The 23,648-nt window shown below is 35.4% G+C and overlaps 2 protein-coding genes across 6 annotated transcripts in view; one reads left to right on the forward strand and one right to left on the reverse strand.

Moving 5' to 3' along the window:
* Window positions 1-23,648, reverse strand: part of Rbcn-3B (WD repeat-containing protein Rbcn-3B) — a 97,013-nt gene that overhangs the window by 28,286 nt on the left and 45,079 nt on the right. The window lies entirely within an intron of this gene.
* On the forward strand, window positions 7,045-23,482 carry LOC148275338 (uncharacterized). Its single transcript, XM_088235825.1, has 3 exons — window positions 7,045-7,073; window positions 11,899-12,006; window positions 22,084-23,482. Exons 1-3 carry the CDS (start codon window positions 7,062-7,064, stop codon window positions 22,498-22,500), a joined length of 537 nt encoding a protein of 178 aa, XP_088091951.1. The 5' UTR covers window positions 7,045-7,061; the 3' UTR covers window positions 22,501-23,482.

Here is a 23,648-nt window from a genome sequence, read left to right on the forward strand (position 1 = left end):
AATATAAACTTATTCGGATACACATTTTGATTCATCTACATGCAGACATACACATATATACACACATATATATAAATATACACATATATACACATGTACATACACACACACGTACATACACCCATGCGCATACACATACATACATTCATAAAACCATAGACAATTTATTTATGCGAAACTTCATGGTTGTCATCTATAAATATATATTTTTTTAAATTATTCCTTATTTTTTATATTTTATTTTTGACATCCAGTAAGGTTCTCCAATCCGTGGCATGCATCAACTTTTCTGACTCCCTACGACCAATGTCACGAAAGAGCGAGGTCAACACCTTCCGTAACTTGACAACACTCCCGTCTTTCCACGATTCTGGCAAAAGGTTATGGACCCTTTTTGCCTACGTTATAGTGTTGCCTCGATGCCAGAACAGTGTTGACCCCTTCACTTAGTATCAGATCCCTATTAGAGTATCTTGTATTATGGTTGTGGTTGACGCTTGGGTAAATGTCTCTCTTTATGTGTGTAACGACGAACATTTATTCGACGAGGTTGATTTAAGTGCACCGTTCACTCTGTTCCGGCGCTCGACGGGATGAGTTCCAATCCTTGTCTACGAACACTTGGACATACTATATTGCAGTGGCGAATGGTGATTTTATTTACGGGTAAGCTATAAAAAAATATCATATATTTGTACCTACATAGAAGATCCATAATGTAAGTGATATATACTATAAATGGATATTTTTCTGTGGTTCTGTGTGATCCACGAAATCAACTCAAACGACGTAACTTCGTGATATTTTATATTATATAGATACTTCCATTACTTTAACACATAAATCATTAAAAAACAGCACTATAAATTCAGTTGATATTAGGTATTCAATTGAAATGTCAACTGGCCGAATCGTTTTAGAAATTAATAGCGCTAAAAACGGCCGCGTCGAGCGCCATATGTCCTGCAATATGACGCATGTAAGTAATTATGGTCTTATGTCAAAATTACCATCTCAAAGTAAAATACAAACAAAACAAACAAACCATCACGCCGTTTCCCCGTAAGGGTAGGCAGAGAGGATAGAACACCAACACAACCCTCTATCTTTGCATACAGATCTCGCTTCCTCTACATTCATACATCTTCTCATGCACGCGCGCCGATTATTCCGACTTTTGACATGTCCATCTTTAAGTATTTGTTGGATTTGGTCATGCCATGTCTTTCTCGGTCTTCCTCTATTTCTGCATCCATCAACATTCGCATTGTGAATATTCTTAGCCGTTCTCTCGCTGTCCATTCGTTCTACATGTCCGGGCGTAAAATAGCTCTTAAGAAATAATGTTTGAAATACTGTTTTCCAAATCAAGAATCTTCAAATAATTTGTGTAATCTGCAAGTTTAATCTAGGAGAAAAACCCGTACTGGGGTTAAGACATTCAAAATATAGTATACTTATTTGTATGAAAAAATAAGCTGGAATAATCGGCTAGTTTCTTGGCTCACCGCAGGCGCTGGGCGCGCTTTGTTAATGTTAATATTTATTGTAGGATAAAGATACAAACGGTGGAGACAGTCTAAAATAAATAGTAATTATTTATTTGCTGTAGATAAAGTTACAGTAAAATATTATTATGGTTAGTCAAATATAATGGTAAGCTGCGCATAGTCGCTTCTAAACACGGTTCGCCTCTGCTATATTGTTGCAAATAATAATTCAACTTGAAGATATTCAAGTTTACCGTTCGAGACGAGATTAAAAAGGCGAATTAATTAGAATTAATTGTAACAAAATGATTATATTATGGAAACGTTGGATTAGGTTATATAACTCGCTGAAGGTAAATGACCACACGATAAATATAGAAGTGAAATCATATAAAGCACTGTCATTAGCGGATTCAAGTGGGCAAGTTACAGCCACAATTCTGCCTATCTTTCAACACACATATTACTTAATTTTGTCTTTTTCATTGGAGCTAACGGGCTAAATCGAGCGGTTGAGATTCATCAGGTTGGGTTTATCGCAGGAGGCTAAACTAGCAGTTCACGATGGAGTTCTAGTGTCAAATCTAATGTATGGGAGCGAAGTGTGAAATTGTAAAAATGATGATGAAAGTAGGTTAAATGCTCTCGAAATGCGATCCCTCAGAGGAATGTGTGGTGTTTTCGATATAAAATTTTAAACTGCAAAGTAGATACTAACCTCCTTAATAAAATACAAATAAATGAGGGATTGAGAACACTCAGACATCGGGAAATATTTAAACAGCCATTGTTTTCAAATAATGCTACATACCACACACCCATGGCCCGCATGTGTCGGGAATATAATATATACTGCCGAAACAATAAAATTGTCATTTTTCATGATACTCTCTCAGCTTTTGCGAATAATCTCTTAGGAATAAATCTTATTTAATAAGTACACACGTACACCTTATTTTTTATTGCATAAATCTATTTTGTGTAATTCTATAATTGAAGATATATATGCATGTAAAATTGTATCGACGAATGCTTTCAAATTGTATGTTTTCTAGTGTGCATCTTTGTTGAATTACCTAATAAAATAAAATAAATAATGAAAAACGATGTATGATAGGTGCACAAATGTCGAGATCCGTGAACTGTGTGAGGCTGAGACTTGCATTATCCACAGAATCGAGAAAGGGGTGCTGCGTTGGTTTGGACATGTGGAGCGAATGGACAGCGAAAGAACGGCTAAAAGGATCTACGATGCGAATGTTGATGGATGCAGAAAATGAGGAAGACCGAGAAAGACATGGCACGATCGAGTCCATCAAATACTTGAAGATGGACAATTCAAGAGCAGGAATGATCGGCGTGCGTGCATGAGAAGATGTATGAATGTAGAGGAAGCGAGATCTGTATGCAAAGAGAGTGATATGGCGTTCTATCCTCTCTGCCTGCCCCTACGGGGAAACGGCGTGATGGTTTGTCGTTGTTGAGATTCGTCGGACTGAATAGGATATTTTCACATGCCGGGAAAAACGTTAAAAATCTTTATATATAATTCTTCTGTACGTTTGAGGTAACTGAACTCCTCCTAAACGGCTTAACCGATTAACGTGCGTTTTTCAGCTTAATGTAGATCCTTGCGCTGCGCATGTTCGTAGATATTAAAAATTTCAGTTGAAAAAAATGTTAGAAGCATATTTTTTTTTCATTGACCTACCATTGGGTTGCATTTGACGAGAATGCATGTACAAAAAAAAATGGAAGGATGTAGTTTTTGTGTTTAAAAATATTGTTTTTGAACGTTTACAGACAACATTAACTTTTTATGGATTGCAATCAGATTATTTCCTAACATTCTTTATAATTTATTTCTTTTTACTGAATTATTTTATAATACTAAAATAACAATGTTTGAGTATGTCCAAATGCTTGCAGACTGGCTAGATATCTTCCCTAGGGAGTTATTTTTAAATATCTTTAGCTGTTTAATCTTTTTTTTATATTAAATATGTTCTGTAACTTGAATGAGGAAGTTCAGTGGTTTTAAAAAAAAAAATATTTGTTAATAGACTGTTAAACTAAGTCAAAATTTTTATATATCGTATTATCGGCGCTACGATTTTTCAAAGTTTTGTATTTCTGAAATAACTCCGCGTGTAACGTCAGAGGTTCATTTCCGCTTATTCTCATTCAGTTCTTCCCATTGGTCCAGAAGCGACAAGCAGACCGGAAATCTTCCATAGCTCTCAGATCATAGGTTGATTCACATGAACCAGTGACGTCATTTAAAGTAGTGCGTTTTTATCAAAATATTTATTATTATTTTTTCTGTACATTTTTAAGAAACTTTGCAGTACAATTTAATGCTTAATTTTTTTGTATCCAATTTCCCGTAGGGCTGAAGTTCCTCATTATAAACTTTTATTACATTGGTTGGTTGGAAAAATGTACAAATAAAATTATGTACAAAAAGTTAAATAAATAAATATATTATTCATATTTAAATTTATTTCAACAGAGAGCGAAAATTTTTTTTCCCTTCTCAAAAATGTTTTCCCCCATCATTTTTACAATTCCACACTTCGCTCCCATACATTAGAGTTGGCACTAGAACTCCGTTGTGAACTGCTAGTTTAGCCTCCTGCGATAAACGTTTGTTTGCCAAAGTAGATTTCAGTGCACCGTTCACCCTGTTCCCGGCACTCACCCCCCTTTCCATCCCTAGTAAACATACTTCCCAGATACACAAATTCTTCTACCTGATTCAGAATATCTCCGTTCACGCTGATCTCACATTTAGTTATATTTTCATCCCTTTCAAAAACCATTACTTTGGATTTATCAACATTCATAAGCAAATCGCTTTTCTTGCATACAGAGTAGACTTTTGTTGCCAAGAATTGCGTGTCTTCTTTGCTGCTAGCAAGAAGCGCGGCATCGTCCGCACACAGAAGACAAATTTTAAAGGTATTTAAATGAAAAAAATATACAAAATCATTTTTTTATCCATAATAATTGTAAACTTAAAATGGAAAGAGCATATTTATTAGATTAAGGAATATTTAAAAAATCAATCATTTAAAAATAGTTTATTGCTCAGTTGTACAATATGGTATTGTGGGGTGGGGTGGTGCATATGCCAATATATACGGCGGCCTCCGTGGTGTAGTGGTCAAGACGCTTGACTCACGCACGGAAGGTTCCGGGTTCGATTCCCGGTGAGAACACAAAAATTTAAAAAATGTGATTTTTCTCAAGCCTGGGTGCTCTGTGATGTAATTCACTACTGTAATTAGGCCTCCTGGCCTGTTGTGGTGCAAAAAAAAAATGTAAATGTAAAAATGTTAAAATATTAAACCCTCTTAAAATAGTATAAAGATAAATTATTAAAGTAATTTTAAAGCAACCCTCAACATTCAATACAAACAAACAAGCAAACCATCACGCCGTTTCCCCGTAAGGGTAGGCAGAGAGGATAGAACGCCACAACACTATATATTTGCATACAGATCTCGCTTCCTCTACATTCATACATCTTCTCATGCACGCGCGCCGATTATTCCGACTTTTGACATGTCCATCTTTAAGTATTTAATGGATTTGGTCATGCCATGCCTTTCTCGGTCTTCCTCTATTTCTGCATCCATCAACATTCGCATTGTAAATATTCTTAGCCGTTCTCTCGCTGTCCATTCGTTCTACATGTCCAAACCAGCGCAGAGCTCCTTTCTTGATTTTGTCGATAATGCTTGTCTCAGCCTTACATAATGTACGGATCTCAACATTTGTACATAGTTTTACCACACATTCGCCTGAGAGATCGCATTTCGACAGCATTCAGCCTACTTTCATCCCTGTTTTTCCAAGTCCATACTTCGCTCCCATACATCAGGGACGGGACCAGGACTCCGTTGTGAACTGCCAATTTTGCCTCTTGTGACAAACATTTATTTGCCAAGGTCGATTTAAGTGCGCCGTTCACTCTGTTCCCGGCACTCACCCTCCTTCCAATATATTTCTCAGTCATTTCATCCCTAGTGAACATACTTCCCAGATACACAAATTCCTCTGCTTGTTTTAGTATAACTCCATTCACAGTGATTTCAAATCAATCTTTCATCAAAATTCAATACGGAAAGTCTATTAAAAATATTTAAGGCACATACAGTAGACACTCTTTACAAAATAAATTATATTATACGAATATATAAAAAAGAAAAAATAAAAGAATTTGAGATGAATAAGTCATTCAGATACCAACATAATATTAACATTCCTAAATTCCACACAAGTCATGGTCAAAATAGCTTTGTCTTCAAATGTGTAAAAAAATATAATAATCTTCCCAAAATAATATATCAATAAATAAATTTAAAGTAAATCTAAAAAAAAATTTGAACACGTGTAAAGTTTTTACTTGTAGTTCACATTAAATTTTAATTAGTATGAATGTATTATTGTTTTATGTTTTTTCTTTATATATCCTAAGTTTTTATTTTTTTCTCATGTACTCGTATTTAAAATTATATAAACTTTTATAATAAACAACTACAACAGAATGAATAAAATGATTCGCTTACAGTTTGTATTGAATGCCGCAGTGAGACTTATTTTTGGAATCTCTAAGTTCAGTCATATCACTCCACTACTTCGGGAATTACACTGGCTACGTTTACCGCAGAGGGTGGCATACAAACTCTGTTGGCTTATGTATAAGTCACTGCACAACTCTGCTCCAGAATATCTAAGGGAACTCTGCATTCCAGATGAACTAGCTGACAGACGTCTTACGCTTAGATCAGCTACATCAACGTCGAAAGGAAAAGTTATTATACCTCTACGCAAACAGCGCACTAAATTTGGCGAACGCGCATTTGCGGTCGCAGGCCCTACGGCATGGAATGCTCTCCCAGCAGAGGTCCGAGGCTGTGAGAGTGAAGTGATGTTTCGGAAGAAACTTAAAACCCACTTGTTCTCTAAATCATTTGAATAAATCTTTAGCGTGTGGTGACAAAGTACACTATTTTTCTTAAATTAAAAAGTTAAAATTAAATTTATAATTTTATATAATCACTTTGTAAAGCGCCCTTGATATCATATTACGAAAATGGCGCTATAGAAGTTGTCCATAATAATAATAATTATTATTATAACAGTGAAAGTCAGTCTCCAAGCATAAAAGTTGGTTTTTTTTTTTGGAGAGGTACAGTGATAACATTTACTAGATGCGTAAAAGTAGATATGTATAGAATTTTTAAAAACATGTACCTTTTATGAAATTCAATAATAAAAAATAAATTAATTTTAAAAAAATTAAAAAATGACAAAACTTTTGACAGGCTATATCTCTGTTGCACCAATTTCTAGATGTTTCCCTGTGGAACTGGGCAGCGATATGTTTATATATTTTTCGTGTCGATCTGGCGGGAGTCGAACCCGGCGCCTGGCGAACGGAAGCCGAACGCGTCGACGGGCGGGAAAATACAAATTGAATTTCTAAAAAAGGAACAGGCGGTGAAAGGTTATAAATAAAAGAGCGGAGCGATGTCTTTCTTCAGTTGGCCGAATACGTTCACAATGCGGCGTGCGGTGAGTGCTGGGAATTCAATAATAATTCAGTTTGATATGAATCTCAACGGTCTGGCCGTTCGGTCGTCAAGTGTCCAGTCCGGTCAGGAAGTTCAGTGCTACGCGAAAATGTTTTCTTGCGCGCGGCAAAAATTTGAGCGTTAAATTTGCATGTTTTAGATACTCAATAGTTAATTTGATGTCCCGACTATTCTCCAACAAATATCTCTCAATGTTCCTTCACGTAGACTCAGAAATAATGAAATTCTGTTCCTCGGTCACCATAAGACTAATGATGGTTTTCATGTGCCTCTACCCAGAATGATTGGATTTGTTAATGAAAATCAAGATCTAAATTACTTTGACAATGTTTGAGTACGTCCAAATGCTTGCAGACTGGCTGGATTTCCTCCCTAGGGAGTTATTCATAATTTAATTTATTGGAAAGTTTGAATGTTTAAGTTTATTTAAGAGTTGAGGAAACTAATGCAATGCGAATGTTGATGGATGCAGAAATAGAGGAAGACCGAGAAAGACATGGCATGACCAAATCCAACAAATACTTAAAGATGGACATGTCAAAAGTCGGAATAATCAGCGCACGTGCATGAGAAGATGTATGAATGTAGAGGAAGCGAGATCTGTATGCAAAGATAGAGTGTTGTGGCGTTCTATCCTCTCTGCCTACCCTTACGGGGAAACGGCGTGATGGTTGTTTGTTTTGTTTGTTTTATAAACAATATTTCTTTAGTCCTCTCCTGTATAGCATCGAAAATATTGATATCAAATTACCACCCTTGTAAGGAAAAAAAGACTTGATTTATTGGGTCCACGTGTAATATTTAGCGAACGTGATAAAAATAAAAAGGGAAAGAATTCATTAGTTACGTAAACCGTGATGAAGAAGCTTGTTTGCTTTGAAACCGGTCGGTGGTATTTCAACAGAGAGAAAACATTTTTTAGAAGGGAATATGGCAGTCTAGGCATTTACAGGGCTTATGACCTGTCATTGGCTGGTTTAAGTGGCCACTTTACACACTGTGTACCATTCACCATTCCGCCCATGTTTAAATATCCACATTTCCTCAACTCTTAAATAAACTTAAACATTTAAACTCTCAAATAAATTTAACTATGAATAACTCCCTAGGGAGAAAATCCAGCCAGTCTGCAAGCATTTGGACATACTCAAACAATGTCAAAATAATTTAGATCTTGATTTTCATTAACAAATCCAATCTTTCTATTTGCTTTGACACCGGTCGGTGGAAAAAAAAGTGGTTTAAAACAAAGTCGTTTTAAATAAAATAAATAAAACAACTTTGTTTTTAACCACTAATTTTTAATTTTCACCGACCGGTTTCAAAGCAAACAAGCTTCTTCGTCAAGGTTTACGTAACTAATGAATTGATTCCTTTTTATTTTATTTCTATCATGTTCACTAAATACTACACGCGGACCCAATAAATCAAGTGGTTTTTTCTTACACGGGTGGTAATTTGATATCATTATTTTCGAAGTAAGCCAGGGGAGGACTAAAAGAAATATTGCCTATTTGGTTATTAATTATTGTTTTCTTATTATGAATCGCTTTTTTAATTTCTAAGTTGTCTTATTTTAATATTTTATTTTCAACATGAAGTACTTTGAATCCAGTGTCTTTATTGAAGTTATGATTATTTTCTATCAGATGATTTGCGAATTCAGAAAAATGATTATTATTTAAGCATCTTAAGTGTTCTTTTACTCTAATATTAAAGTTTCTTTTAGTTTTTCAAATTTAGATTGAATCGCAATCATTACAATTTAATTGGTACATTCCAGATTTATTATATTTATGGACTTTATACAAAGTAGTTTTATTTATTTTATTATAATGAATAACCACAACGTCAGTGCTTCAAATATTAATATAAAACATATTACAACGGAGATGAAGAACTTTCCTTCTTACATTCTCTTAAATGTTCTTCATCTCTGTTGTAATATGTTAATATAAACAGCTCCCCGGGGAGTTGAATCCAGTCCTTGTGTACAAAAATTTGGACAAACTCAAAATATTGTTGATAAATTACCTGGTCCATGAAGAAGTATTGAAATTGAAAAAATAATATTTTCAGGCGTTGCCTAGTATGTAGGTGAAATAATCCAATTAGATGAATCTCACCCGCATAAATAAAGGTTTCAGCTCTTTAACTTCACAAAAATCAACAGATGAAAGAATTGAAGGAATATAGATGTTCAAATATAGGCAGAATGGTGAATGTTACACAGTGTGTAAAGTGGCCACTTAAACCAGCCATTGACAGGTCATAAGCCCTGTAGATGCCTGGACTTCTATGTTACCTTCTCTTAAATGTTCTTCATCTCTGTTGTATTATGTTAATATAAACAGCTCCCCGCGGAGTTGAATCCAGTCCTTGTCTACAAAAATTTGAACAAACTCAAAATATTGTTGATTAATATAAAATTTATAAAAATACCGAATTAGTTTTCATTAAATATGTAAAAGATAAAAACATTAAATGTGACAAAAAGTAAATAAATAAAAAAACTTAAGCGAGAAAAGAATAATCGTTAACATTAGTTATTAAATTATAAAAATATAATGTGTTACATACAGAAAAACAAGGTTATTTCATTGTTATAAATATATTGGATAGTAAGTAATGTTGCACTAAGGTAGTACTTCAAATATCCGTACATTAAAGCTGAAATACCGGAAGCCACATTTATTTAGTAAGTTGTTCGGGAGAGTGGTTTGAAGTTGTAAAACCGTTTCAAATGTATTTCTCGAAGTGAAAACACAATTTATTGCTGTTTTTTGGATTTATAGGCTTTTGATGTAAATATTTAAAAAAAAAACATTTAAGGCTGTAGTCTGGTAAACAACGAATGTCTCGAGCAAGTAGAAGAATTTGTGTATCTCGGAAGCATGTTTTCAAGAGATGGAAGAGTAGAAAAAGATGTTGAAAGAAGAGTGAATGCGGGCAACAAAATGAACGGAGCACTAAGCGCAGTAATTTCTAATAAAAATATGTCAATCGAAGCTAAACTGGCAGTGCACAACGGAGTGTTAGTCCCAACACGTATGTATGGAAGTGAAACATGGAACTGGCAGAGGAAGGATGAAAGCCGAGTGAACGCGGTTGAAATGCGATATCTTAGACGAATGTGTGGGAAATCAATGTATGGTTACGAATGATGAAATCAGGCGAGAGTGTAAATCAAGTGTGAATCCATCGGTGGTCGCATACATAACTCAGAAATTCTGATGGATGTAGGTCTGTTCGTACCTGATAACTATCTTCGACAAAGACAGCATCGATTGTTTTACCTACCGCGATGCAGAACCAACCTGCCAATGGTTATGCCGGTTGGTAGAGCAATCTTGCTACTTAATCGCATCGCCTCGGATGTCGACATATTTCACGACAGTGGGCCTTCCCTTAGGAAAGCACTTTCTATCTTTTAATTTTTCTTTTTACATTTTGTTATATTATTTTAATGACATAACTATCTACTGTAATTTGTGATCTATTATTGTATTTAGAATGAGTTGGGTCTTTTTTCTGTAATGTTCTAAATATCTGAATAAATAAATGAAAAAAATCCGAGTCAAGTATAATTGATAAGATTAAGAAAGGGTCTCTGAGAAGGTTCGGTCACGTAGAACGAATGGACGACGAAAGAATGGTAAAACAAGTATATATACCCCATCTAGAATACGCTTCTCCTATTTGGTCTCCATTCTACAGGACTCATATTGACCATATCGAGTCTGTCCAACACCGTTTTCTAAGAAAAGTGGCATGGTTGCTCGGATTACAAAGGGGTAATTATTCCTATTTTGAAATAGAGCAATCTCTTAATCTGTCTTCATTGGAGAGACGTAGAACTGAGATGGACCTTATATGCATTTTCAAAATACTTAATGCTTTAAGTTATGTCCCATCTCTGTTGCGATCAATTTCTTTTCATGATCCCAACCGTGTCACCAGAAGTCAAAATCTGCTATTTATAAAATCTTCTAAGAGCAACTTTGGTTTTTATGCCCCAGGGTCCAGAATGTGTAGATTAGTCATTTCATCACACGACTTGGAATTTTTCGGGATAGATCTTCCGGCTTTTCGTAGATCTCTTCGCGACCAAACAGTGTGGGATGAAGTTGGATTGGCATGGTTTAGCTCAAAGTTTTATGTCTTTCGTTTTTTTGAATATATTGTATGCAATTATTGTTTTGCTCTTGTTTGTCTTTGCTAAATAGTTTCATATTCTTTTTGTTCAGTTTCTTGCATTTATGTTTCTTCATGTAACTGTTGTAATTGGCTTAGGCCGTATATATAATAAATAAATAAATATGGCGAAAATGAACGGCAACGCGAGACGAGGACGACCGAGGAAGACGTGGCATGATCAGATAAAATAAAGAGTCAAGGGCATTTTGCTCAATCTGATTAAGACAGGATTTTATGTATGGTCAAGGGCATTTTGTTTAATATGATTAAGACAAGAGTTTATGCATGGTCAAGGGCATTTTGTTCAATCTGATTAAGACAAGATATTATGTATGGTCGAGGGCATTTTGTTCAATCTGATTAAGACAAGAGTTTATTTAATGGTCAAGGGCATTTTGTTCAATCTGATTAAGACAAGATTTTATGAATGACCTGTATTCTACAGGAGAACAAAGAACGAAATAGTTTCTTGGCTATGTGCTCCGTAGATTACGAAAAAGCTATTGATGGTGCGCACAGACCCACACTCTGGAAAATACCAGAATCATATGGGGGTGCCCATAAAACTAGATCCCCAATTATTAATATTCTGTTTTTCTTAATTTCAGTTGATTTCCCTCGTTATCCTGGCGGCGTTCTGCGCAGTTGTATCAAGCGAGGATAGACAGCCAACAGCACAATTCGCAAAAAGGCTCGGGGAGGGTAGTGCACAGCGAGTGAGTATCGGATCAAAATTTTTATTATATTCTGCGTCCGGTCAGATGAAGAACAAAATTTCGAGTGTGAAATAGAATCAGAATCCTGGACGAGTGTTTTCGACTCGACGGCTACTCTCGGAGAAAAATGTAATCGAGTGAGGATGAGTCGGCTTCGTAGTTTAACGGTTGACGCGTTTGCCTGTTAGGCTTGAGGTCCTGGGTTCGATTCTTGGGAGAGGAAATATTTATTTTTAAGGTGGTTTTACACTGTTATATATTATTACTCCTGGTCTGGCACCAAAGCGTAAGATTGAATATTTATTTATTTATTAAATTATTAAAATACACCAGGAGTACCAATGACAAGCTATATGTACCATAATGGATGCAAATGATAAGGGAATGAAAATTATTAGTAGTAATGGAAGTTGTTTTAAACATTTATCTTAATAAATTTTAATTTTTACATAGTCAGTTGCAAATGTTTCTGGACGGCGCAGGCGAGTCGATGCGTCTCAATTAACCGATGACAAAAATCAGCGTAGATCGTTAGAAGCAATTGACATTAAAGATATGAAACCAATTTTAAAACGTAGAAAAGATGAGGATCGTATTGAAATAGAAGCTAAGTATCCTAAAACAAATTATGGAGCCTCGAAAAGGGAAAAAAATGGCGGAGCTGAAGAAATTTTAGACTTCAAAAGACCAGAAATAATAAATGGAGAAGATCCCGACGATTTTATCAGGAGAGTAACAAAACTCAAACACCCAAATGTAGAATATGAAACATTGGATTTGTCAAACCCACGAGACGCTGAAAACCCACTGCTGCATTTGATCGAGGATAGCCTAAAACTTCAGGATAAGGAGATTGTTAATGGAATTCTAGGAACAAATAGGAAACGTGGGGCGGCAGTCAAAACTGTCTTTTTGAACAATGAAACACCAGATGATTTTATTCGAACGTTTAAAATACAACATCCAGATGCAGAGTTTGAAAAGATAGATTATGATAAGATAAAGGCAAATGACGCGCTTGGGAAAATCATTGCATCTAGTGCAATAGCTCACGCAGAAGTAATTAAAAATAATGGTACAGTCATAAAAACAGTCAAATTAGATGAAGATGATTTTATTGAAAAAGTGTTGAAAAAACAGCAGCCGAATGGAAATTACGATATAGCTAAGTTAGAATCAGACGAAAACCCACTAGCAGCTTTGCTCAAGAATAAATTTACTGATCAAAGTATCAATTTTGGCAGAGGAACCAACAAGAATTTGCCGATTATTAAAACTATTCAAATTGACGACGCCGAAGAAGACTTTATAGAGCGAGTGTTGAAATCGCAACATCCCGGCGCCGTTTACGAAAAAGTCGATTTGGATAAACTCGAATCTGAAAACAGTCCAGTAGCAGCTGTCATTAAGGAAACGCTTAGCGGTCAGCAAGTCACGCGAACGAATGATTCGAAGACTTTTAGAGGTGGAGCCAATAGATTCAGAAATTCTAATAGAAATGGTGGAGCAGTTGTAGAGAATGCGAAAGATATTTTAGCTCCGCGAGGGAAGGAACGAAAAGCCGATCTTGAAAAAGCCAAGACTAATGAAAAAGCGTCGGTGAAATCAATCAAATCTTCAAAAAGTCGGAAACAAAATACTAACAATGAAAAACAAGAAACGGACCTAACGACGAAGTCGACTATTGAGGATGGAGAGAAAAAGGAGAGTCGAACAAATGTTTCGAAGCTCAAAAAATGTAATTGCATCAAAAATAAAAAAGAGGACTTGCAAAGTAGTGTTGATATTTCCAGTTCTGCTGTGAAAAATTCAAACCAGAGAACTCATTTAGCGAAAATAAAAGTACCACAAAAATCATCGGTAAATGTTGAAATGCTAAAATTAGATGAAAATAAAAAGAAAGATAAAACTCGTAAGGCAACATCGGAAAGAGATACGAAAAATGATAGCAATCAACAAAACAGTGAAAAATCTGATGTTTTATTTAGTCCACAAAATTATGGTTATCAAAGCACAGGGTCTAATTTTGCTTCAAAATACACAGATAGCCCTAGAAATGGTGTTCCTTTAGCGCTATTTTTCTCAACAGAATATTTGAATAGTCCAGTTGTCTCGGAACAAAACAGAAGATTGAGTGATGAAGACCATGACCAAATCATCGGCGGAAAGAATCAGGTAAGAAGCAACGTAGAAATTGAATAACCAAACGTTTATTTTTTAAATAAAGGTCTGGTAACATGCGTACATTCTGAATTTATGTGAATATTACACTTTCAGAGATCTATAGCAACTGCTCGTGAAAGCAAATCTAAATATGCAAGAAGCGGAGATAGAGATGTAAAAATGATCGCAAAAGTATCAAGTACACGTGATCCAAAAACGAAAGATCAAAGAAGAGGCAGGACCAACCAAAGAGTAGCAAAAATCAAAGATGCAAAAATTCAAGATTTGGAAGTGGCTGAAACTGCGCAAATAAATCCAGCTAAGTTAGCTCACTTGAAAGAAGACGCAGATGATTACTTAATACAAAATAATAATAACGAGGAAGGTGCAATTGCTGAGACAGAAGAAAGTGGTTGTATTTGCGAGGAAGACGTAAAAATTGGTGAAAAAAAAGTGATTGCGAATCCTGTTTTGAAAAAGGAAATAAAAGTCGCAGAAGATAGTAAAGCTATAACAGTAAACGGAACTAAAAGTTTTGATCTTAAAAAGCCGCACACACAAGTGCAGATCGAAACTACAACCAAAAAGGACGATATTTACAAACCTGATGCGAAATTCAACGAGCGCAATAAAAGGCGACCGCGAATAGTCGTCAAAGTAGAAAAAAGACTAAGAACCAAAGGGAACAAAACGCAAGATGCAATGCCTGGCCAAAATCAGAGCCAATCAGAACTTAGTAACTATCCGATACGGGGACAGTTAGAAAAAAACACTTACAATGAAACTAAAATCCGCAGACGTGCGGATGAGGCGGGAAGGACTCTCCAAACGACAGGAGGATCAGAGAAAACACCGAATGGGGTAAATGACAAAGGACGAACAGCGAGGGAGAGGGAGGTAAGATGAACACTCCTTAAACATGTTATGAGCACATGCAACTGTACCAATACGCACCACCGGCAAAAAGCACCACAAAGCACAAAATCAATTTGTAAAATTAATATCTTAACACGAAGCTGGATCACCAAAAAGCAATGCAGATAGCCAGAATAACTTTCGAGAATGCTCCTCTTTGGACTTGAATGTTCAACTGCCTGATATTTTGGAGAAATAATGCCCTAAACTTGTTTTAAAAGGATTGCCCGTGTACCAGACCAGGAAGCAGAATATTATGATTATTATTATTGTGGATAATTTATACAGGGCCATTTTGTGAAAATCACATCAAGGGCGCTTCACAATATCCCAACACGTCTTGCAGCTACATAGCGCATTGACGGTTGGGATTCAAGATCATGGTTTCCAATTATAATTTAATTTAATAACGGATAACAAATAGGAGCTAGATTACATCATGTCTCGCCGCTACAGAGCGCACGGACGGTATGAAGCCTAGCTCCCATTTACATGATTTAAAAATTGAATTTTGGTTTTTCTGATAATTTTTCCAAAATCGTTTACAAATAAGAGCTGGATTAGAACATATCTTGCAGCTACAGATCGTATAGACGGTTGGAATTCTAAACCGTATTTATGAATTTTAAGTTTGAAATTATTTAATAGTTTATGACAATGAGTCAAATAAAAAAACATACATTAGCAGAGTAGTAAGTTGGTCAAGTATTCATAATAAAAAGTAAACAATAAAGAACCAAATAAATAAAGCACTGTCTTTACATGTTGTATTATTGTTCGCAATATGAAAGCGACTACCGATGTCCGAGGGGTCTGCCCGGTAACCGAAAACACATTAGCCACATCTTTCCGGATAATTTCTGGTAGATACGACGCCAAGGAATGAAACCTTTTGTTCCATTGGCTTCGTGTCCATTTTGTGACGCAACTTTAGAGTAGGTAGAATGTATTTGATAATAAAGGACGCAACCATAGAATTAAGAATAGTCCAGAAACCGCATACGCGCATCAAACAGAAGGCGACTAAACTACTCATTAATGAGTAGGTTTACGTGTTGACCCATTAGTTTCATTGTAGACGTCGCTCTGTACGCAACTCCTGATTTGAATTCAACTATGCCGTGTTGTGTCCTTTTAAAGTGTAGAAATACTACTAGGATCTTAAAGAAACAGGATGCAATCACATTTCATGTGTAATTAGCAAATGAATGTGTATGTAACAAATACATTAATAAAAAATTGAATTGTTTTTCCATCTGTCAGATTGTCAATGAAACATTTCGTTAGTGTTATTTATTTATTTATTTATTTTAAAGAAACAAACAGTCGACAATCATATAATAACTTATTTAAAAAAATAATACATATTATTAAATTGTGTTACAACAAAAGGATGTGTATATATTAATATTTTTTAAGTATAATGTATATAATATATATATATAATATTTTTTAAATAGACAGCGATAAGGCGTTCTATCCTCTCTGCCTACCCCTACAGAGAAACGGCGTGATGGTTTGTTGTTTTAATTCCATAAACTCGGAATTTAATACGAATAATAAGTAATGGATGTTCGAGTTATTCCATTCTCTTTCTTCTTTCCTTCCCATCACCTCTCCTTTCCTCTCCTGTCTTCATAGTATAGTGTATTTTTTTAGCTAATTTTTGTTTGAAATTTAAGATTTTTCATTATTAATTAGAATATGTCCATGTGCTTGTAATTTTCTCAAACAAACCACAAATTACTATCGACGTGCTTAAAAACACGTTAAGCATTTGAGCGATAACAATGAACAGTAATGAATCGCAGTCATAAGTCAACGCGTGTGTAATCTCTAAGTCAACGCGCGTGTCTGTTTGCTTTTTGTTTTCCTCGTAAATAAATACAGTACACTGGCGAAAAATCGGCGTTTACTATGAACAATAATACAATATATTGCATTTGCAAAATAGTAAGGAGTATCTAATACAAAAAAGTGAAAATTAAATTACAATTACTATGGCGACTGCTTTTCTTGACGTTTGGCTCGCCAACCGCCGCCGCCGGCTAAATACAATGAATAGCACGATAAATAAATAAAAATGGCGATTTGAAATATTTTCCATATTAACACCCGTGAAATTCAAATATGTGATTGCGCAGCAGGATTATACGTCGCGAAACTTAAATATTTTGACATTTAATATTAGGTGTTCACGGATGTTGCATTGTGATCGCTAATACGATTTATCGTATTGTTTACAACCATGGTGAGAAATTGTTATCACGTCGCTTATTAGCACGTCGATAGTTATTTGTGATTGAGCTACTGAGATCATATTTCAATAACATTTAGTAGGCTAGGGCCTACTTTAATTGATCATTTTACAATTCCGTGCTCCGCTCCCGCACACAAGGGTCGACACCGGAGCTCCATTGTGAACTGCTAGTTTAGTATAATAAAACAAATGAAACGGTATTATACAAACTAAAACGAAATATCCACAATGGACCTACGCGGAGAAAATTCAACGCTCATTATTTTAAAATTGGAATCACGTTGCGTATATTGTTCTGTTCTTTATTCAAATGTCGTCGAACTTCGGACAATTTCGATTTTCAAACATGAAAAGAGAACGCTTTCTCAATTCCGCGCAAAAAGTCGTAGGACACCGCATTGTATTTCAAAATAGCCATAGACGATTTGACAGGTGTCACAGTGACGTCTGTCAAAATGTTATTTTCTAATTTATTCCTTAGAAAAATGTTTAAAATAATAATGAAGAAGTAGGGTGTTTTTTTATTTGTTAACATACTACTAAACTGAGCCAAATTTGTATTTTTTTGCAAAAATAAATTGCTTAGTTTAAATTGTAGCATCGTTACTGGAACAAGTGGCATTTGATGTTCCAATCCGCTGGTTGCGAAATAATAATGTGCTGTTCCTCGATCAACACAGCACAAACTATGGCTCGCATGCACCAATGTCCCGATTGTGTCGTGTTGTAAACTCGAGACAAGATCTGGACTTTTCGATGCAAGTCTTTATAGATTTTTAAAAAATCACTAAGATAGACCGGATCTTGTCTCGAGGTAGTAATTTTTTTTTGTCCTAGATTTAATTGTATTATAGTTTACTTACATATAACTTTGAATTATCTATCCTCACCTCTGTTTTGTATAAATACATTTAACACTTTAATAAAGATACCAGTCTCGAAGATGTCGCGAAAGCGATGAAACCGGTCACTGGATATTCCAAATTTGTGGATTAAAGTATCACTCGTGTTTTATTTATATAATAAATTACAATGAACTTCCATCAAGAATTTTCACTTACAAACTTAAATGTTTTGTATTATAGTCCTTAAAATTTAGCTTGATTAAAATGACAGCTGTCAAACTCATGTCAATAGTGATGGAAAATTACTGATCACTGATCATGTACCGATCAAATCGATTTTATCAGTTTTTCATGCAAACATAAAACCCTGTTTCCGAAAATTGATATACAAACGCAAAAACAAGACTATTTTAGTGTGTTTTAGACAATTATTCACCAAAAAATAAGACATTTATACTTTGACATAATCAAACGAATTATTTTTTTATTCGATCAAATTACATTGATCAATTTGTTCTATCCTATCCGCCTACCCCTACGGGGAAACGGCGTGATGGTTTGTTTGTTTGTTTATAGAAGTCTAGACATCCACTAGGCCAGCTTATGACCTGTCATTGGCTGGTTTATGTGGCCACTTTACACACTGTGTAACATTCACCATTCTGCCCATATTTGAACGTCTTTATTCCTTCAATTCTTTCATCTGTTGATGTTTGTGAAGTTAAAGAGCTGACACCTTTATTTATGCGGGTGAGATTCATCTAATTGAATTATTTCACCTACATACTAGGCAACACCTGAAAATGTTATTTTTTCAATTTCTATACTTCTTCATGGACCAGGCGGATTTATTAACAATATTTTGAGTTTGTCCAAATTAAAAAAAAATATGGGCAGAATCCGTTCACGCTGATCTCACGTTTAGTTATATTTTCATCCCTTTCAAAAACCACCACTTTCGATTTATCAACGTTCATAAGCAAATCGCTTTTCTTAAATAACTAACAAAGCTGTAAAATTATTAGGATTTGTACTTAGAACCGGAAAAGATATAGAATATTTACAATGCGAATGTTGATGGATATCAGAAATAGAAGAAGATCGAGAAAGACATGGCACGATCGAGTCCATCAAATACTTGAAGATGGACATGTCAAAGGTCGGAATAATCGGCGCGCGTGCATGAGAAGATGAATGAATGTAGAGGAAGCCAAGATAGTGATATGGCGTTCTATCCTCTCTGCATACAGCCCTACGGGAAAACGGCGTGATTGTTTTTTTGTTTTGTTTTGAAGTAATATTAAAAATGAAGAAAAATAAATAAAATACATTATTACATTATTTATACATTTTTTTTTGCAGAGAAAAATCACATTGAATTTTTTTGTGTTCTCTCCGGGAATCGAACCCGGAACCTTCCGTGTGTGAGTCAAGCATCTTGACCACCACACCACGGAGGCCGCCAAATAAAATAAATATAAATACATAACACTGTTTAAATCACGTCTGAAGAAACATCTCTTTTCTCTTCCTTAATCTCTCCTCCTTTCCTTTTTCCTCTTTCCTCTTTTTTCCTTTTTCCTATTGAGTAATAGTTTTGATTTAAGGTAATTTATAAACAAATACGTTTATTTCTATTTTTATATATTTTTACTTTTTTGATCTTTTTTTTTTCTATTGAAAATGTTCTGTAACTTGAATTATAAAAATAAAACTTTTATTTTATTGGTTCGTTGGAAGAAATTGCCATTTGGCAATAAGTCCGCAAATGTACAAATAACATTATGTACAAAAAGTTAAATAAAATAACAGCTGTATTTTTTGTCGTGATTCGTGATATAACTTTCTATTGGTAGTACTGCTTCTTGTCAAACTAATGACGGGAGTTTTTTTTTTAATTTGTGGTCTGTAACAATACTCAAATTAAAAATTGAACGCCTCACTTCGAAAATTAGCGTTCAGTTCGCCAAACGTATAGCGCTCTTCGCGAAACCATGCATTTACTGCGTGACAAGTTTGGCGACAACATAGCGTCCAGGGCCTCGATTATGATGGGAAGATAAAGACGTCATACCTTCACCTTGACGGCATAGTTGAAGATAAATTCCCTCTAGCGATTATAAAGATATACTACCGACCCCCCCACCCCTTCAAGTTTTGGGTAAGTACATCGATATGAATCAAGGGGAAGCGTACGTCACGGTACACATATCTACGCTCTAAAATGACATAGCTTCAGTATTACGCCATAGTTGAAGATAAAAGTCTTCCGACCGACTATAAAGGTATAGTACCGATACCCCACCATCAAGTTTTGATGTAAGTACATCATTTTATACCGACGAGTCTAGAACCCCCGATACGTTTATCTACGCATTAAAAGTGACAAAAATTTTGTTCCACCGAGCAATTTTTCCTTTAATTATGATTTATTAAAATATTCAATCGTTTTGAGATTGGCACTTTTTTTTTTTAAAAGCCTATTAAAAATATGAGAGAGAAATAAGTAAGTTTTGAAGTCGAATTAAATTCCGACATAGCTGTCACATTAATAAAACGAACGCCTAGATGTGAAAATAATGTCGCTAGGTTCTCTCCTATTAACAAATAAGAGTATCGAGACGTAAGGAAGTTGCGACTGTAAAAAATAAATTTAGTTATTTTATTTTTTCCATCTGTTTTACTATCTTTCCGAGTGTATGTGTCGAGACGTTATAGGAGCCGGCTTTGTAGTCGATCGGTACATATCGGTAGATACATACAGACGATCGCTGAGTGTACCGTCTAGGTGATTTCCAAAAGTCATGCAAAATTCATGTTCAAGCGAGCATTTTTTTATTGAATTGGGATTTATTGGAGTTTATAATCGCTTTGAAGTGAGCACTTTTTATTACAGAACCATATTAAAAATATAAATGAGAACTATTCTGTAATTATCTACCGAGCGATTATAAAGCCGGCTCTTTTAACGTCTCGATACGTGGAAGATAGTAAAACAGATGGAAAAAAATAATAACTAAATTTATTTTTTATAGTGGCAACATTTTTACGCCTAGATGCTCTTATATGTTAATAGTGCAGAATCTAGCCACATTATCTATGCATCTAGGCAATCGTTTTCAAAACGGACAGTTACGCTGACGTAACTGTTAACGTAACCAAATTCTGAAATTTAATTCGATCTCAAAATTGACTTATTTCTCTTATATTTTTAACAGGGTTTTAAGAAAAAAAAAAGCGCCAACCTAAGAATGACAAAACATTTAAATAAATCGTGATTGAAGGAAAAATTGCTCGATGGAATAAAATTATGGTCACTTTTAATGAGTAGACATGCGAACCGAGGGGTACTAGACTCGTCAGTACAAACAGATGTACTTACATAGAAACTTGAAAGTGGTGGGTCGATAGTGTATCTTCGTAATCGCTCGGGAGAATTCTTCTTCAACTTTGACGTCGTAATGAAGCTATGTCACTTTAGTGCGTAGATATGTGTACCGTGGCGTACGCTTCCCCTTGTTACATATCGATGTACCTACCCAAAACTTGAAGGTGGGGGGTCGGTTGTGTATCTTCGCAATCGCTCGGGAAAATTTATCTTCAACTATAGCGTCATGGTGAAGGTATGACATCCTGAACTTTCCATTACAATCGCGGCCCATGAATTTGATGCGTGACAAGTTTGGCGACAACATTGCGTCCAAAGATGGTCCCGTTCGCTCTTTTACCTAACGCTACGGGGAAACAGCGCGATGGTTTGTTTGAGATATTAATGTATCTAAAACAAATATCATGCCTCATTGGCCTATTCCGTAGATTGAAATGGATACATTTGACCAAATCAGGAACATGGTAATGTAATATGTCTCACAAATAATTCATTCATTGTTTCAGAATAATCTGCGAAGGAAGTCGCGTGCAATTGATGATGAAGATAATTCAAATTTCTTGGACAACCGGCTTGAAGAGCCGATTTTCAACGGGCGTCTTCTTGAACGGCTGCTACAGCAGAGGCTAGAAAGACCACTGCTGAACGCGATAAGGATCGGACCGAATAGACCAGATCTGAACAGACCGGCTCCGAACAGACCGGTCGTCAATAGACCCGATCTTTATGGAGGACTTCGCAACGGACCGATCATAGACCAATCAGTAACCGTTTTGAGGTACTACAGTCACCCAATTGAAGCGCACCGCTTCGACTATCAGCCGATCGTGCGACAGACGAGGGATTACGGAGAACCGGTCGAATTCAACACGGCGTACTTTAGGGCTAACCACGGGTATGGATTCAACGAGTGGGGAGGTTAATGTGTAAAAAAAATTCATTTTTTTGTAAGTATTAAAATCCGGCTCGAAGGACCAAATTTCAAATAGATTTAAAGTAGACGATATTCATTATTTTAGGCTAATAAGTTATTTATGTGATAATTATAGAATGTTCTGAGTTCTGAGACAATAAGATTAAAAATAAATGTACATTTTGTAAAAAATAGATTTGTGTCTTGTTTTGTAATTTCATGTCTATAAAATGACCATTATTCTTAATTTAAAAAATAGGAGTCGGTGCTTTATATGCTACTGACGTCACTGCGATCTGTGTTGATCTATCGTGACAGGTGCTCATAAATTAGTTCTCGCCCTGAAAGCTAGGTCTTTAAAGATCCTGGCTACTGTGTGGAAGGCGAGAGTTCTCATTTCGCAAAATCTCCTCCTCCAAGCCCAGATCCATAAAGTATCTCTTTAGCATTCTATGGTTTAACTAGAGGTCCCTCGAGGGTGTGGATTATTTTATGATAAAAAGCATCACATTCGCATAGAATGTATATAGGTGTTTCTTCGTCTGCTCTGCAAAACCTACATCTGGGAAGTATGACCACATTTCTGATTATCGTTGGCAACTGAAATGGCTCAATTAGACAGCGGATCTATCACTCCCTCTCACTTCTGTTTACTGTGCTTCATAGTCCCAACGCACCTATATACCTCCGTCAACGCTTATCAGTTCATAGTTTACCTCTTCGTTTTAAAAGCACCCTCCTTATACCCCTCCACAATTCCTCTTTCTTCTCTTACTCATTTAGTGTCCATGCGGCTCCACTGTGGAATCATCTCCCATCCACCACCAGAGATGTTACTACAGTATCTCTGTCTGAATCACGTTTGAAGAAACATCTCCTTTCTCTTCGTTAATCTCTCCTCTTTTCCTCTTTCTTCTTTATTCCTTTTTCCCATTGCGTAATAGAATTGATTTAAGGTAATTTATATACAAATACAGTTATTTCTATTTTTGTATATCTTTAGCTTTTTTATTTTTATTTTCTATTGAATATGTTGTGTAACTTTAATTATAAAAATATTTTATTGGTTGGTTAGAAGAAATTGCCATTTAGCAATAAGCCTGCCAATGTACAATTAACATTACGAACAAAAGTTAAATAAATAAAAAAAATACATAT

This window comes from Micrasema longulum, unplaced genomic scaffold (assembly GCF_059751315.1).
Source record: "Micrasema longulum isolate JH-2025_06_02 unplaced genomic scaffold, ASM5975131v1 h1tg001453l, whole genome shotgun sequence".
Lineage (NCBI taxonomy): Eukaryota > Metazoa > Arthropoda > Insecta > Trichoptera > Brachycentridae > Micrasema > Micrasema longulum.